The following is a 19375-nucleotide window of genomic DNA, read 5'->3' as shown; positions in this document are numbered from 1 at the left end:
AATGAACTGAGTCTTGGATTGATCATATTTATGGCTTATCATGTGCCAAGGTTACATCCCCAGACGTTACTTTTTGTATTCCTTTGTTAAACACTTCCTTTACAATTCTGTCTAAAGCAGACCTTTTGTATAATTGAAATTGCATAATTTTTGTTTCACCTTGAGTCTAAAGACAGAATTTAAAAAGAGATGCACTTAAAGTAAAGAAGAAAAGAAATGTACGCAGAAAATAAATACATACTTTTCTTTCTTCCGTTTCATGAGATGAATAACCTCTCACAGGTCAATAGAAACACAGGAAAGATTTGTCATGCTGTAGTTCACCCAATATAAACAAGAAAAGACCCTCTTGTCGTGTGGTTCCCCCCCCCCCCCATCCATTCAATTTAATGCCCATTGACCAACTTCAGTCCAATCTAAAGCATGTTTTTTTAGTACCTACCCAATATTTCTTTATTTCAACCGTTAACCTTTTTTTTAGTGGCCACTGAACTCCTCTTGAACCGACTCTGGTCAATATTTCGGCTGGGTAATTGAATTTAGATGAGCATTAAATCTTGTTTTAGCTGCTACTGTGTTCTAGTATATATCGGAAGACGGGAGCCTTGTGTATACTTAGTTAGGATAGTCTTGTGGTTAAGCAAGTATTAAGGAGGCCCTAAAAGGCCTAACAACTTCTCGGAAACGAAGCTGGTGCGAGGATGGGCAGGTTGGCACCGTCCTGTGCTTGTTGTACCAAGAATTTGTTTTGATTTTAACGTTGATGCAAGGCACAGATGTGCGGGATCCTGATTTATTTTTGGAGACCCTGTGACTGTGTGTGGATTACATATGGAGTGGAGGAAGGACCCCTCTCTGATTTTACATGAACCTTTTGAGGGATTTTGAGGCAGATCTGTGTAGGAGTTCATGGACGCAGACTTGAAGATGTGGCAGTGGGACGCTTGTCAATGGATTCTGGTTTGTTTGGTCTTTTTAGTTTTAAATGTGAACATTTTGTATTCTTGAAAACTCTAAATTCACATGAAGTATAATCTGCAATTGGAATAGACAATCTGAGAAGTGTTACTGACTAACGTTTCTCAGATTCAAACTTTTTGGGGAAGAAAACAAAATTATTTTCCATAACCAGTTAACATGTACTTTGAAGTGTAATTTTTCTATATATTTGGTATACTGTGGAAAGCTACTTTACTCATAAACAAGTAAGATTTTATTGCCATTGATGTTAGTAGTGATACATAACCTTCTATTTAAATGATAAGTTCTACTTTTCTTGTTGATTGAATTACAGAACTACAAAAATACATCAATGAATGTTGATCTACAAGAATAAACACAATCCTGGCTGGATAAATTTTTCATGTCAAGACGTTCTTGACAAATTTGTCTAAATGGGCCAAAGGCGATAACGGCCAAGTCTCTGACTTCCCTAATTAGCATCACTTCATATTAGGCTCTGGTTTTTGACGTGTTTCCGTTGCCCCAAAATGGTTTAGGGTCTATAGTGGTCAAGGTAAAACAAATAATATTTGGCTGGTAATCCGAGGATTACCCAAACACCTCAGGGGTCACACTGTAGGCCAAGGATTCCGTAGGGGTGAGGGGAATTAGTCTCTTGATAGTCGCTTAAAAGTGTCTGGAGCTGTTCCAGATATCGTTTGTAAAATCTGAATTTTATGTTTCTTGAAACTAACCAATGAGCAATTTTAAAAGTTGGAAATTCAAAGCAGTGTCATTATCAATAAATTGTTATTATTTGTATATATTTCTGGTAATGAAACCAAGTGTGCCTCAGTAAACTTAATCACTGTTTGTGTAGTTTTCAAGCCTAAGGAAAACTTCACACGGCCTGCTACATGTTTGTGAACAAGAAACACCTACTCTCCCACAATAAGCGTTCTGGTTTCCTTTACGAGCACCACAAATCCTAGGGACCTCCGGCTTCATGTCCCTATGATAAAACGTCTTGCTCAAAGAAACAAGTGTCATGAACGGAACTCAAACCCACACTGCTGATCATGTATCTATGAAAATATGTTTACAGCAAATTTTCAAAAAGTTTTTTTTTTTACTTTCTGCTGTTCAAATGACAAAACTTTGGATAACTTTACTCCCCTGTGTGATGCCCTGATCAGCATGCAGAAATTCATAATCAATGATGACTACACATGATGGTGTATAATTCTTTGAAATTCAGAAGTCAAAATAGGAGATGGCAAGTTCTCGTTAAATAAGCTAAATTTATGGTTGAGCTGTCAAAAAACATTTCCGTAGTAGAAAATAAAATAAAATTGCGTGAGTAATAAGGTGGACTTTTTTTGGACGACTTTACAGTGTGTGTTAAATGTACTATGAAAAACCATGAGATTAATTCAGCAAACAAGTCTGATTAATGTTTTTGTAATTAAGTCATTACAAAAAAACCATTACAATATGGTGTTTCACTTTTCCAAAAGTACACGCCATTATTATTTTTTCAAATGAACCTGCGATTTTTTGTTGGATGTTGTTTTTGAAGCCGAGGTGAGGCAGAGGATGTGACTCTGCACTGTGATTAGTTTTACATGTAATGGCACTTTGTTTGTCTAAAGCAAATGCACATGCTGGGTATCGTGTATACATTGCAAATAGTCATCTGTGCTTCGTGTAATGAAAACCTGTGGTTGATAGACCTCAAGTTAACATTAACTTGCATCGATTTTTCTTGCCCTTTCAAACATTGGGACTCGGGCCGACGAGAAAGTAGTCGGGCATAACAGGAATCTTATTATTCTCGCCTGTGATTTGATACGGGAACAAGGCGAAAGTTCGCTTGATAATTGTCAAGGGTCAAATGTGGCTATTACTCCACATCTTGCTGTTAATTCCCCGCGCTGCTTGTCAAATGTAGAGACTACCCATTAATCTAAAGAGAAAGAATTTTCCATCAACGGAGAGTGAGAGAAATTGAGAGAAATACCACCTTAAGACTGTAGGCAGTTTTGTTGTAAGGCACAGCAAGGGAGCTGATAGGTCCAGACAGGTTGATGCCTAAAATAGCCCCAGAAATAACCTGGCTGGAATAGTGCGGTGTCAGCGTTCTCCGAGTTAACGCCTCCAGTGACAAAAATCACATGGGGGTTCTAATTGCTCCACTCATACTACACATTTTCCAATACATATATGAATCTGAGAGGGCGTGTCCTCATGTTGTAGGGAGGTTGGACTCTGTTTCAGAGGTTGCGGTTAAGTGTAGAAAAATGCTCTTTGAAAGAATTCCGCAAAAGCCGAGAGGTTTGTTTCTGTATACGCACTGTTCTTCTGCTGGTACCATAGAGAAAGCTGGTACTAAGTTAGTCTCATGAGTAGGCAAGTTTTTATCCTCATGCAGTCTTGACGTACATATTCATACCTACTATGCCGTTTGGGACGCACAGCACGTAAGGCCTGTATCTGTTTATGCCCTCAAACCATTTGTCTTATTCTTTTGCAGTTTTTGCTTTACTCCATGATTTCATTCCAAATTTGATTATTTTTTTACTTGAAAAAAGACCTTTAGCAGTTTGTATGCGACAGTATTTGAAGTTGGGGCACCAAGGCATTTACTACCATAGTAAAGGGCACCAATTTCTACTGGAGGATTTCAAGGGCACCAAGCAAAGACCAGGGGGCATTGAGGCCATCGCCTTTGTTGCCTCCGTGATGTATCGGGCCGGGTCTGATAATCTCATAAAATATGAAACAGTTGTTAAATCCACTATAATAATAGTCAAATGTTCTGAATAAGTTACTGTGTTGATCATCGTGGTGTGGACTCCTACTATGCCTACTGCTTCAGGGGACAAAATATTGTGCCCTCGTTGTATTTTTATGGCTGGTAATAATTGTACTTATGACAGTTTTTCTTTGGAAACATTGCTGAGAGGTACTTGAGTTTTGATTGACGGGGTCCTACTGATACACAGTTCTGAAAGTAGTTGGGAAAGGAAAGTTTAGTTTTATGGCTGTCATATCTGGCATTCTTTCGTTGGGATGGAAATAGACATCTGGTTGTATTTGCGTCTGTTTATATTATTGTGACCAAGAACATGGTTCTGTCCTATGCTATGCAAGGCAAGGGTATAATGTTGCATGATTTAAAGTATTCATGTATGCTGGTACTGTGTTTAGTTGCTTAGGAATATTCATTCAACCTCAATACAAATATCTAATTGGTTTATGTCTAAAATTGTTGTTATATATTTTGGGGAAATGTTCAAGAGTGGCTCAAGGGTCAAAGTGTTTTGTGATGCACTTAGCTTTCAATAGATAAAGTGCTCATGAAAGTCGGGGGGGGGGGGGGGAAATGACAAGTCTCTGACCTCACGATAATAGTGTAAAGTGCCCTTTTGTTTGATAAAAGACGTCATCGCACATCAAAAACAAACGGATCTGTGCATTTTGCGCCAGTCAAAAGATCACATCCAATGCCGGTTTTTGATTGAATATCATCTGAATTCAGGGATGAACTATACAAAATTCCCTGTACGTAAATAGACAGACCAAATATTTGAAATGACATCATTGAATGTTTTTAGATTTGGACAAAAGTTGCACTTGCCAGATATGTATCAAACATAGTTGCATTTTACACCATTTTCAAAGGAGGTAATAGAGACTGGTAAATTGTTCCTTCTTTTTCATTAGGTCTCTTATCTTTAGGAAAATGAGTGGACCAAAAAAAACGAATTTGACCTTGGAGCCCCTCTTTAAAGGAAATATCTTGTTACTTTTTTAAATGGATTAATTTTGAGAATTACGATGCAGAACATCTTGTCAAGTGAGTTTCTTGTTCCTAATATATGAGCTGCTCGGTGTAAGGTTGGCCTGCGTGTATACATGGAGGCCATTTTATCCAAGGATTTGCACATGTTTGACCCATAAAGAGATTTCAAAATAAATTCAATTTTCTTCCCAGTGGGGGTGCAGGAAATTATAGTGACACGTGCATGAAAACAGACCAGCAGTTCTGTTCACCTTTCCATGGCTTGCCTCTCCATTGGTGTTAGGCAATGTTAAAGGGATTTGTGCAAAGTATCCTGTTATATGTAGTTTGTTGTTGATGCTGTACAGTGTATGGATGGGCCTTTGTACAGACACAAGGACAAGGAGACAAGATTGGCTCAGTGGTTTCTTCTCCTGCCTTTCGACTCTTTCACCTCTGTTGAGCAGGGTTCAAATGCCACCTCAGATTGGACCCTTGCGTGTGAACTGGTTTTCAGTCATTACATGTACTTGTGTGGGTTTTCCTATTGTGGTTTTCCTCTCGTTAGTAATTAATTCTAATTGTGCTGTTGGAAGTGTTTAGTGTAATGAATAAATATATAGGAATACTTAAAACAGGCTTCTTCTCAGGCTTTTTCAGTTTCAGTGTAGCTGGTCAAGCAACTCTCTCAATTTTGATTGGCCAGTCAAAGTGTGACATCACACTTTCCCACAGAAACAATCAAGAAATAGTATTCTCTTCATCTCAAGAAAGAAATAAGTTTGCTGATTTCGTTAGCACCTTGCATTTTGTATAATGACAAAAACAACACTTCAAGCTAAAAATAACAGATTGTTAGTAGCATCGTCAGCTCTGTGTAGCACGTCCACAGGGAGACCAGCCGGACGTCTTTAGTGATAGATTCCACCACTTAACATTCTATATCACTGTGCACTTGTACTTTTGGCCTGCTATTAACATGATCGTAAAAATATTAAATGGCAGATACCAAATGGATTCTGACAGACAGAGTACTTGCTCTTCTCTGTCTCCCTGGTCCTTTATCTCCGTCTTCGACCGAACTATCATTGGTCTTGGAAGATTAAACCTAGACACATTTCTTCACCTTATTTGGTGATTCGGTGGAAAATAATTGCTTATTGTTGGTTTTCCATCATCTACTCTTCAAATGTTTGGCCAGGATGGGCTCAATATCACAATCTTCTCATTTGTGGCCATTAGTGTCAGTTTCAGCTGCAGACAGATCAATGAATGTTCAAAGATGTTTACATTAAAATTCCCTCCTCTATGGATAGAAAGAAAAAGTGAGGTTTGATATTTTTCAGTCACCATTCATATTTTATAGTCAAAATCTTTGTCCTTGCCCATTTCATTTTAACTGAATGAGGATTGCACTCAGCTTTAAGAGTGAGTAACAACCGTGAGGTTGACTGGTACCTTGATGTGTTTACCCAGAGGGGTATGAAAGGAAGGGAGAGGGGGGCGGCCCTTGGGTTTCATCCCCCTCTTTTGGGAACGATCTTGACATGAAAGCCTTACTTTTGCTTCAGCGTGTTGTGCTTAATGGACTTACTCATTGACATGTTGTATCATATGGAAGCATATCTCCGGAAGCATTTGGAGTAACACAAGGTGGAGAATAAAAATATATTTACTGAAGTCTTATATAACGCATGAACCAACAGGGTACTTGGAGTGCTTATACTACATTTTGTTCGGAAAGGTGGGTTATTGAAGTTATGAATTCTGAGAGTGGCCTGCAGGAATTCCTTGTGGGGGGTGAACAAAAACCCTGTCTAGGTTTTTAGTGTGCCATACTGGTGTTTACACTCAATAAATTATCTTGGTTGTGGTACATTTTTCTAAAAGTTTTTTTTCCTTAGAGGCACTGGACATGTTTGGTACTAATCTCAAAGACCAGTATTTGGTGTATCTCAACATATGCACAAAATAACAAATCTCTGATTTTTTTTTTTTTAATAAATAGGTCATTGAAGTTGCAAGAGAATAATGAAAGGTATGTTGCACAAATGTTTTTGCTTTCAGATGCATTAAATAAAAGGCTTCAGCTGAAGTATTTTATTAATTGAGTTAGAAATTACCTCTTTCTCAAAAACTATGTTAATTTAGAGGGAGCCGTTTCTCATGTTTTAAACTATCAACAGTTCTCCAATGCTTGCTACCAAGTAAGTTTTTATGCTTCTTTTTATTTTGAATAGTTACCAAATGTGTCTAGTGCCTTTAACAAAATATTCCAAGCTGGGTTTCTCTCGCAATTGAAATGAAGGCACAGACAAGTGTTGAATAATTCTTGAGGAGGCCGGATCTCCTCTCATCAAGTCTAGCCACGGACTCTCTCGTCCCTCTTAAGATCTGTGTGGCCTGGCACTTAAACTTCCCCTTTCAAACCCTCTCCGTGTTACTAATGAAAAAATAACTCCTACAAAGGTCTCCAAATTATCTCTCATTTCGTTATAGGACAAAACTTTACATCAAGTATTTTACAGCTTCTTCAGTAACGGAGGAATTTGTCACTTTGAGACAGACGCGTGAGCAAAGAGACAGACGCGTGAGCAAAAATCAAATAGTAATTGGCCTGGGTCTCTCTTTTGTTTGTTGTCGCTGTGTGCGGCGAACGTAATTGACAGGCACTCGAAATCGATCATGGGGGAAATTTATGTCGCGGTTGGTGGGCAGCGCATTGCGATCGTTTTGTAATTAGCGCTTCACGCTCTTACCCACATTCTAGATCGTGATCAAAATCATGTGTAATCTAATTTCGGAAGATCCTCTCAACGTCACAGGACTGAATGGTTTTTTTAGTTCTCATTCTTATTCGGTGACCGGGTACTTATTTGTAAGATTTCTTTGTGTCACAATACAGAGGGTAACTAAAAAACTACCAGAAAGTTACTTGTAGGTTAGTTAAAGTTAGATTAGTTTTTAAATAATACTGTTATTTTGTGAAATTTCTTGTTCAGTATTTGTTTTTGATGCAGATAATTGAACTAGTTTTTCCCCCCTTACTTATAAGTGAATGATTTTCCAGGTAGCACACGCGTACATTGTAGCAATGTGCTACTCAGAGTGTATAGGTTTCTACACAAAAATCTGAATTTTCCACTGCAATTTCTTTTATGTTTCTGCTTTGCAAAATGCTTGACGAAATTGCTCCCATTTATTACTGCAGGCTTTTTGTTGCAATCCACTTGAGTTCTGGTGGATTTTTATCACAAACTCTTTAATTTATTCCGTAAGCTTTCTCTAAATAACAAGCAAGTACCAATATTTTCTTTCACACAGCCACAATGAAAACATTCGTGATCTGTTTTAGCAAATTCAATTTACGCATTACGGTAATTGAATTTGAGGCCCAAAGAATTATGGACCGAATACCCAGCTAGGCTTCATCTCTCTAGGCATTCACATCTGTAAATACTCACTGCGGGAGATTGAAGGGGCATTCACTCATTGGTTGACTTGACTCCCCCCACCCAAATCTCTGGGGTAGACCAGAAATACAGCTACCCATTTACGTTGGATCAAAGTTTTTATTGGACATGCTCGGCGACAAAACGCTGTATATTTTTGGATGGTTTGTCAACAACCAGTTGGTAGGGCACCAAGGACAAGTCTGTAAATATTCACTGCAGGAGATTGAAAGGACATTCACTCATTGGTCAGCTGGATTGAACTCCCCACCCCAAATCTCAACGATGGAAACGGTGAATTACGGTTACACTGTACATTTACATTGGATCAAAGGTATTATTTGACTCGCCCCGTGACAGAACACGCGTATATTTTTGGTTGGTAATAACCAGTTGGTAGGACACCAAGGACCAGATGTTTAAAGATGTCACCTAGTGACATAAACAAACAATTCCAGCGCCTTCTACTCTCGGCCCCTCAGCTAATGAGTGCGTTGACATCGTCTGGGTTTACGTTAGGATGATGTTTGTAATAACATGCCAGTGGGACAGATTGCTCATTTCTATTGCGTGCGAAACAATATCTTTTGAACTGTCCATAGGAATAAATGTTGTTATTTCAGAAATCATGAGGAGAAACTGAAATGAGAATAGTTTGGTCTGATTAGGTGAAGTTTGATGGGCTTGTCGAGAATGACATAGCTTTGGCAGTGGATATGGCTGACTGTCTGGAACACTGAAAAAGTGATAGCCTTTAAATGTTACGTTGCAGTTAACACAGAGCTGCCAACGATCTCCCTGATTCTGCAGAATGCGCCTTAAAATAAAACCCCAATCTTTTAATGTTCTGATGAACAAATTTGAAAATCTCCCTGATTGTTGAAACTTTTTCCATTTTATCTACCGAGTAGTCGGGCATTGCACCTAAAGTTTTTGATACAGCCTGGAAATCAAGTGGCAGCAATCAATGCGACTTCTTTATAGGGGAAACTGACTGGGACAATCATTACTCAAAAGTATAAAAATGCACACATAGTGACCCCACTCAACTTGATATTGATAATGTTGAAAAATGTTTTCATTTATTGATGTTGTTGATTTAAAAGACGGTTCTGGAATTTAGTTATTGTGTTATTGGGTCAAGTGATACATCGTACATACATGTAGACAATTGGACGCCTCAATTTTTATAATTTGAGTTTGTGTGTCATCGAATTCAAGACTCTTCAAGTATGGGTTTTACTACCTTCTGACCTCTTTTTTATGATGACTATAAAATTACTCTGCAAACTTTTTTAATCAGACACTTGGGAGAAATGTTGAGCGGTCACTGGATAGTGAATTTTACGCAACAAATTTTAATAAAATTATTTATCGGATTAGTAATTTACACAGATTTTTCAAAAGAAAAAAGAAAAACAAATTATGACATGATTCAATTGCACAATTTCGTAATGTATCCTATGGTGTGCATGTTATATAATTATATTAAATTTCCAGGAAGCACACAAATAGTTATATACAAAGAACTAATAATATAAATAGGACTACAGAGAACAAACCTGTGGGTAACCAAAAAGAAAAAAGTCATCTAAAGATTTTCCAGACGGTAATAAAAACATAAAGACGCAAAAAGGTAAAAACAGGAACAATTTCGCTATAAGTATCAGTTAAAAGTTACTCATAAAATATAAATTACAATCGTGCATTGTGAAAGATGTGTTATTCCAGCTCCTAATTGTGTGCATGTTTGTTTTTTCAATGTTGTTGGCAATGGCTGAATAGTGACACAATGTACGGACACCAGGATGTGGCCACGCTACCGGCTACAGACAAGTACCCTCTTCCTGCAAAGGGAAGGAGGTGTGATCCAAAAATGTAAACCTATCTTTAAAATTTCACTATGTGGTTTTACCAGATTTCGCAACATGATGTGCATTGCACATTATAAGTATTCATCTTTCCCAAAAGCATGTCTTGAGGCAGGTTGATTTTACAATGTAAATGTTGACTCTATATGATCTCATTTTGTAGTGTCCAAACTTGGAGACTAAAACAGCTAGACCAGCATATGAGATGCATGCTGGTCTAGCTAGCATCCAAACTTGGACACTAGCTAGACCAGCATGCACCTTGTTGCGTGTTTAAAAAAACAAAATGTATGCAAGTCGCCAGACACACAAGGCCTGAAGGCCACTTCAAGTTTCGGCTACACCATATGGATGCTAAGGCTTGGGTATCATCCATCAGAATCCTGGCTGGTAGAGCAGAAAACACTACCTCCCCAACTGAGTATTTGCGAGGAATATTTGAAGTAATACCTCTTTAATTGATGAGCATTTCCTGCTTCGCAGTGAAGAACAACCTCCAGGACTCGCTGTACAATGAAGCACAGTGTTCAATGTTTGCCTCCCAGCGATTCTCCCAGAGGATAACTCAGCAATGTCAGTTTTGGTTTCTGCAAAGACAGAAACTGTTTCGGTGTTGAGTCGTCAATCATAGCAGTGACACAGGTCATGATGCTCTTAAGCTAAATGCATAACAATGCTGAGGACAGATTTATGACATATGATACTTGCAGTATGAGTATGATTGCCTTTTATGGTATTAGGCAACATTCATGCACATACATGTAAATACCAAAATAATTTATCTTCAATTAAAGCCGTGCTCGCATTCGATAAATATTGAATTAGTTTTGTATCAATATTTACCCATTAGAGTGCTATGGTATTGAAACCATATTCGTAACTTTCTAATTGGTAAATCTTACCAAGGACTGGACTCTTTGGCTAGGTTAGTTGTTCAACCAGGTTACATGCAGTTTTACATTATGCAAAAGGTGGCTAGTTAAACTACTCATTGGACTCGATAAAGTTACCTTGGTGACATTTTTCTAGGCTGTCTGCACTGGACTTAAAATGGTCAAGTAACTTGCTGTTTGGTTATTTTACCCCAACAACTTGACATGTAAGAGTAACATGCATTAAGCTATCTAGTTATCTCGATCTATTGATTTCAATATAACTTGGTCCCTCTGAAGAAGACACTTGGACCCTTAATCTGCCCTCTCTAAGAGGGATGCATGCTGTTAAACTTGATGGTGTTCACACAAGACACCTTTCACCCACCATGCTCCCTCTGGGAAAATCATTCCTCCCCAGAATGGATGACACTATCATCCTTGCAGCATTATCACTTCACCTCTGTCAACTTCACTTGATGGACTTGTGTAGTGGACCATGGATAACACCTCATTTCCTTCATGTTTACAGACTGTCCAAAGTGGCTGATAATCTTAACAGATATGACTCCTATACAGGGAAACCTGTAACTGACCCTCTATAACCCCCCCCCCCCAACCCCCATCCTCCCCTCCAGGCACATGTCATTAGTATTGACCTGTGTAAATGATGTTTGCTGGCCTGGGGCTAAGCATGTTACCTGATATGCTGGACGCACTGCCTTTAACATAAGAAGGGCAATCCAAACACAAAACCTTTGGAGGTGAATTTGTATTCCCTTGGTGGATGAGGGAGTAAATTTTCTTCCTCCTTGGTTATAACCTCATTGATTAGCAAGACTTAACGCACTAAGCCTTTACTTCTGGTTCTCATGGGTCTGTTTAACCGTGGTTTAACCACTGACTTGTGCCCTTTTTCTCTGTCATGCAAAAGAAAGGAGAAAAAAGGTTTGAGAGCGGTTCAATTGAAAAAGTTAGAATAACATGAGCTAATGGAAGTGAAACTGTATTCCCTCAGTGTCTAAGAAGCATTACCTCCATTGATCCACAAGACTGAACTTACATGTAGCTAAAAATTTTAATTGACTATTTGTAGCTTTCATGTTGATTTTGTTTTATGAGTGAAATGCATTCACTTGTTTTTAATTCTATGATTGCACACGGTATTGCAAATGCATCGTTTGTTATTTTTCACCCTTCATATCTGAAAAGTGGAAAACTAAAGCCTTGTAAAACCATAGAGAATGATAAAACGGATTTATCTACTGCAGATGTACATAGTTTTTGCCATGAAATTACCTTCCACAATTACTGAGCACTCGGCAAGGTTACTCAGTCCACTTAAATTACTTTAATTATCAGTCTACATTAAATACAGTAGCGGAGGTCATGAAGTAGTAAGGGCAAAGAGTACTGCCGTCATTTCCTTGCTATTCCCTGCGGTCTCTAATTCAACAGTGGCATTGTGTTTTAGAAAACTTTCATCAGGAAGTAAACACTTCGTTAGCGGTGTTGTTGCAATGACACTCCTCGCTCCCCCCCCCCCCCAAGAGATGAATGCACTCTTTTATCTTTAATGGTGTTATCAAAATCCATAAACATGCTCATAATGTGCTTTTAATTGATTTGTTGACGCTTTTGGATTGACGCAGTTATTCTATATTTGAATGTTTGGTGTATGATGGAAGGCCATTGTTTGCGTGTTCTGTTGTCACATCTGGTTGTAAAGCACCTGTGGTGGGAAGAGAGGATTAACAATATTTTTTTGAAAGGATTGTATTTTTCTTCCTTGAAATAAGTGACGCAATGTTTGTTTTATCACTAAGGGATAGTTTCAATGGTTTTATAGGCCTTTTGGAGAAAATGATGACTTTGGCGTATTCGCTTGACCATTTTGTCTTATGTTAAATTTTTAAACGAGGCTTTTCGATATCGGACTTCATAGAGGGCTCTTTTGCTTTTTAGCTAAATTTTTTTGCTTAGTCAACAATTTGCAGGGAACCATTCACAGAGCAATACACCACAGTAATTTGGATGGTAACTCTCATCTGCTATAAAGGCATAACGTATCTATACTCCTATACTTTTTAGCTAAATTTTTTTGCTTAGTCAACAATTTGCAGGGAACCATTCACAGAGCAATACACCACAGTAATTTGGATGGTAACTCTCATCTGCTATAAAGGCATAACGTATCTATACTCCGCAGATTTGTGCAAATACTTTTCCCACTTTATTTTAATGACTTCTACAAAAAGCAAGAGGTGTACTTCTGTAGAGTAAATCAACTCTTCAGAGAAAATCTCAAAGTGGAAAATCCCTTTACAAAAAAAAACAGAACTGTGTGCAGTGTAATATGGTCTTACTTGACCATTTTCAGTTTTGATTCTGTTGGTTATACTTTCAGTTGTCATTGCCATTGTTTCGTTTTCAATCTCCTTCCACGCTATTTATTTACAAATTAACATCAGGGTTGCACAATGAGTGCACATCGCATGCAAAGAATCCCGACTGTCTTGACACGGCTTATGGAAGTTCCATGTTTCTCGATAATCTAAAAACCAATCGCAATCCCTCAGAGGTCTCCCCACGTGACTAGGGACAGAAGCAATGGTGGTTAGATTCCAACCACTAGTCCAGGATGTTGTGTGTAAAAGTAATTTCCTTCCAGTATTTCCGTTAGATCTTACACATCCTGTCCACTATTGTCACATATTTCACTTCCACAAACCTCTGTTCGGTCTTCACGCGTTAAATCTGTACAAGAAGCAGGAAGTCGAACGGCAGCTTCACCGAACTGCGTTTACTGTCCAGACCTAAGGAGTTAAAAACAAAGCCGCCATATTGCTTTGTTGCTGCAGAGGGACATTATAAGTCACTTCATCTTGTATTTGAGAGAGTGCTGAGTCTTTCTTTTGTGGATGTTTTTGGAATCCAACATGGCAACATCAGATCAGAGTTTGTATGTTCGACGGCCGGGAGATTTCAACATAGCAAGTGTGAAACAAAGTACACCCAGTGTGGCACCGAGAAGGTAAAACCACAACCATGTCTGTGCTTTGGCATTTGTTCACTGCCTTTTGGTATGTGCAAAACATGATCATGTTCAAATAAGGACCTGTCTCTAACACATGTCTTACTCAGAGTTTGTACCTACTTGAATGTAGGCAGAGAAATTATTGTCGGGGTATGTAAGGATTTGATTAAAGAACTTTTTGGGTTATGATTAGCCTAAGTCATTGAGAGTCAACCTTGTGTTGTTGTGTGATTGCATTTAAAGGGCTCAAGAGTAATGGGCTTAGTTTCAGAGAATCCTCCTGTCATGGGAGACCTTTATCAATATGCTTCCATCTTGGTCGTGTTCCCTGTATCCAATAGTAGTAATGGATGCTAGTATTCACTGTTCAAAAAGGAACCAGACTATTTCTCCTACATGTACCCGCCTTGGTTAGGTTACATTTGTTTTGATGGGAGAGATTCAAGATGGCCATACAAAGATAAAGGTTTATTGAGTTGGGGTCATGATATCTACCGGTGAAACAAGGAAGTACAATGTAATCAAAAACTTGTGTACATTTACATGTACATGTATGGATGTGTACCCTGCATGATCTACAGAACATGATCTGAAACTCAGTCACAGAAATTGGCAGAGTGTGCGAGTGTTTGGGTTGCACTTGTGGGTTAGAGGACTCCTTTATTGTGACTCGGTTGTCAACATCGAGAGAATTTGGGTTTGAGCTGAGATGTACAAACTTCACCATTTTGAGATACATGTGTGGCAGACACTTAAAGGAACACGTTGCCTTGGATCAGTCGAGTTGGTCTTTGAAAAGCGTTTGTAACCGTTTGTTATAAAATGCATCATGGTTAGAAAGATGTTTAAAAAGCAGAATACAATGATCCACACACATTCGCCTCGAAATTGCGTGGTTTTCCTTTTACTTTGCGAACTAACACGGTCGGCCATTTATGGGAGTCAAAAATTTGACTCCCATAAATGGCCGACCGTGTATGTCGATGAGGTAAAAGGAAAACCACGCAATTTCGAGTGAAACTTGTGTGGATCATTATATTCTACTTTTAAAATATCTTTCTATAAATCATATGCGTTCTATAACAAACGGTTACATACGCTTTTCAAAGACCAACTCGACCGATCCATGGCAACGTGTTCCTTTAAGGCGTACTGCAACACTATTAGGTGTGGGTAACTTGTTCTGTATACACCCAATGCACACAATACTCGTGGTGTCCGCCCTACATCAAAAAGGCTGTGTACAGTGTACACTTAATATAATTGCAAAGCAACCCCCCTGCTCCGTTCTTCATAGTGTAAATGCCTCTGATTTGATTAAAGACTGAGCGGGAAATGTCAGATTGTGAGATTGTCAAATTGTGTCAATACCTTTAGGTGGGGGGGGGGGGCAATTTACATGATAGGCCTTACTACATGTATGTACATAGCCTCTGAGAAAGACACTGAAAGGGTCGAAACATCAGACCATTAACTATTTTTTGCAAATAAATATGTGGTCACGACATCATGTGTTACCAGAGAGTTACTGCTCAACTCGATGGAGATCTTGATTAGTTTTTATTAATAAATAACAAATATAATGCTGACCACACCTGTGCGCGTCATAATATCTACAAACAAACGGTCATTCAAAAATAGAATCATCGCATATGGCGTGGTTTCATAAAGAGACCCATCAGAAATCGGTTGTGGACTTTGTGCAAAACTGACATTCACAAACATTTCAAAAACAAACATGGGCGTCGAACCCACTCATTTTTAACTCCTTTTCTTTTTCGGATGAGTAAAGTTCAGCAAACACTTATAATTCCGGGAAGCTTCTGTGCCCTTTCAAATTCTTCCTCATTATAAATCGCCATAACAACCTTGTTAGTATAGACTCGCTCATCTGAGCTTAACAAGATAATTTATAAGAAATAATAGCCCAATGCACATAAAAGCAATTGATAGCGTTTTAGATAAAATGTTGATTACTTACATGTACACTGTACATGTAAATGTATGCAAATGTAGGTACATGTACATGTTCGTGTAGACGGCTATAAGGAAAGCACAACAGTAGCTGGGCCTGTAGATCAACGTTTATGTTCATCGGACATTATGTCGGAATTTGACTGTTTAAAGTATCCTTAGAGCAACCATCAAAATGGCATCTGTGAGTAAGTCTAGGGACAAGCCTCTCAGAAATTGATCTTAAACCGTTATGCTGTCTGTAAAGCATTTTAAGGTAAGATTTCTGACATGTCTGTTTGGGAGGGGATGGGTAGGGGGGGGGGTGGTACGCCCTTCATCAGTTAGATGGAAAATCACCTTTTTTTTTCTCCTTCAAAATTCCGCAATAAGCAGAGCGATAAAAATTTATCTAGTGCATAGTTTACATTTCAGCCAGAGTTGCACGTCTTGGACCCGTGGCGTTACATGTTTGATACTTGGTTCGAAGGACAGTTATGCCACCACACAAAATAAACTCTTGCAGCTGAATGGTTTTGAATTGTTTAGTTGTATGAGAGTAAGACTAGTAAGAGGGCTACCTCAAACTGACCAGCTTTTTTTTACAGTTGATATTATTAGCAATGGCTGCCATTGAAACATGCAGTACATCACTGAACTACCTTTATTTTCATACAATCTTGTTGTAATGGCCAACTTTCATCAACTTGACTGGATGGGTTACAGCCTCAAATGGATGAATGTAAATGAACAAACAAATCATACAGAATTCACTTAGCTCATTGACATGTTCAAGTAATGAAATTTAAATGAGATACATGATATAAAAAAAAAAAAAGCTGATTTTTCTAGATGAGCGACTATAAATTATTTGTGGTTTCATACCATTGGATTTGATGGTTGCATAAACCAACTGATCTGACTAAAGAAAAACTGCTCCATGATTGCCAAGAAGGGGCCAACAAAGTTTTTTATAATGCAAAAAATAACCTTCATCTAGAATTGTCCATGAATGATGAGACACTTTATAATAATCGAGAGCGGAAGATAAAAATAAAGTAATGATAATCGACTAAAAGAGTTGAATTACTTGCCCCTAATAAACTTTTTGGAGAAATTGACTGAATATAATGAAACCTTTTTTGTTTTCCAATTTTATAGTGGTTTAATAATAGCACAATGGCAATAAAAAGATCCAACAGTTATTTAAAATACAATCAGTATCACCAAAAGGACCTTATTGGTACACATGTGTAAATTTAAAAAAATAATAAAAAAAGTTATTGGTGTATAAAGTACACTAGACAACTTTCGTCCCTGGTACAAATTCCACCCTCTCTCCTCCCCTTGGTGAATGCTATGTTTATCCCGCTGCCACACGAGGGAGCCCTAATTACATCATCTTGGATCTATCTAGTCATCTGCCCGCCACTCATGAGTCAAATTATTATTGCCATTAAAAAACTAAAAATCCACTGATCGGTAATTTTATTTTCTTGTGGTAGGTCGGAGAAGAGACAACGGTGACACATATCCATCAAAACATTTTTTGTTTAGGATAAAATCACAAGGACAATTGCATTATTCATGCCCATGGTGATGCTATAAGCAATAGCCGTCATAACAAGAGTTGTGTAACATATTGTGTATCACTCATTACATGATTAGATGTGGATTTATTGAAAGTGGCGATGGCATCGTCAGACATGCTTTATTAAGTTCGCTGTTTCCTGGATTTTTTTTTCTGCCTGTGGAAACTTCAGCTGTGATTTTTTGTTTCCATTTTTCATGGTTGGGTGATTGCGTTGATGCGGCGTCGTCGTTGAAGTACATGTTTAACTATTGTTCTGAGTAGTGTCACACGTGTGTTTGTATGACTGTGTTAGGTATCCCCTCTCTTAGTGGATGAGTAGTATGGGTGAGTCAGTGTGATGATCGAGGCGGGTTGCAGTTTGTGGAGCCAGTGGCGTCGGGGGTTGCTTAGCGTGTGTACTGTGGACTAGTAGCAGCAGTACCAGAGAGTTGGAGACAAATTAAATGTTATTGACGGTGGAGGACTGGATGTTGGACTGATGGCTGTATGAACTTTGCTGGATTTAAGTCTCTTCAGGTTAATGTGATCAGTGATGCAGTGTTTGAAGCAAACCGTTGTGTTGTTTTGTTCAGTAGACATCTAGGAATTCATTGACAAGTTGACAGAACCAAGAGGTGAATATGTTTTGTGTACTAAAAATTTTTGTTTGTTGTCACATTATTGATTTCTTGATAGTAGGCCTACCTTTAAAGGTAAATCTCTTCCTTCAATAGGGTTGGATTTTTTTGTAGTTGATGTAATCATTGCATTAGTAAAACAATTTGGTGAGACCTGGCACAAATATTGTTGTAAACGCACCAGCTTGATTTCAGTTGTTACATCTTGGTTGCTTGCTCGAAATTTTTCATGGTTTCCTCAGTTTTTTCCTCACTCACACAAAAGAATATAAACCTAAATTTATCCTGGTTTGTTATTTCATGTTTCTGGTTTGACCACACAAAACATGAACACTCTGTGATTATTTTATTAGCTCTGCCAATCTTGTGTATTTCCTGTAACCATAGTTGGTCTCTCCCTTTTTGCAAACTACCGGTCAATTTCAGGTTTAAAATCCTGTTTCGTATCCCAGTTGTGTAACTTGATGAGGTGTGGCTGTTTGATATCTCAAAACGAACCATTGGAAATAATATGTGTAAATAATGAGATTAATTCTGTTGGGAAACCTTGCGACTTTTGCCCTTAAAAGCTACCTCTTTCCTGGGTTCATCGATACTTTTTGTTACTTGTGATAAGGTCAAGTGTGTTCGGGTGTTTTCCTTGACTGGGTGAATGTGTGAACATTTTGCTCACTAATTGTTCACTAATCTTCTCTTCCCAAAGCATCACTAACTCTGCTCTTTGATAAATGAAAAGGTTACAAAAGTACTTTGTGTCTTAAGTTTAACCGTGATCAGCTCATTCTGTGATGGCAAAACAAATCTGAGATTTTAAAGTTTCAGATTGTGGACTGCCTTTGTAAGAATAGTCAAAAGCAGCCAGTCAAATAATTCTTGGGTGCATTTTTCAAAAGACATGCTCCAGTTTTGTCCTCGAAAGGAAAAACGTCTTTTCAAATGTCAACTGCAATAATCTCTACTTGATAGTTTCATTAAGTCTTATTTTCATATGTGCCTACCAACGAGGTTATTAGTCCAGTAGTGCTAATTCGGCCCAATTGGATCATTTCAGTTAACTCGCCCTTGGTCGCTTTGACAACCCCCCAACCCCCCCTAAACCGCTGCCAAAAACGTTAATGTCATCCTACAAAATCAAATAACGATGACAATTAAACCCAACATCCAGACAGACAGACCAGAGCTTATGGGATGGCATTACGGCATTTCCCAACATTTCCTATCTCCGACATGATCTTCCTAATTGTCTGATTCCT

The 19375-nt window shown here is 38.3% G+C and overlaps 1 protein-coding gene across 7 annotated transcripts in view; it reads left to right on the top strand.

The window, feature by feature from the left end:
* LOC139954402 (uncharacterized) overlaps positions 1 to 19375 on the top strand; it is a 130299-nt gene that overhangs the window by 62037 nt on the left and 48887 nt on the right. The window contains exon 1 of one of the 7 annotated variants that reach the window (XM_071954184.1): positions 13660 to 13955. The exons of the other annotated variants lie outside the window; for them this stretch is intronic. Within the exon in view, the coding sequence (XP_071810285.1) occupies positions 13843 to 13955 (113 nt within the window). The 5' untranslated portion in view covers positions 13660 to 13842. Of the gene's footprint in view, positions 1 to 13659; positions 13956 to 19375 lie in introns of those variants that run through there. 7 annotated transcript variants of the gene reach the window in all.

The sequence above is a fragment of the Asterias amurensis genome, chromosome 2 (genome assembly GCF_032118995.1).
Source record: "Asterias amurensis chromosome 2, ASM3211899v1".
NCBI lineage: Eukaryota > Metazoa > Echinodermata > Asteroidea > Forcipulatida > Asteriidae > Asterias > Asterias amurensis.
Note: the sequence above shows the minus strand (reverse complement) of the source record. Positions and strands in the feature narration are given on the sequence as shown.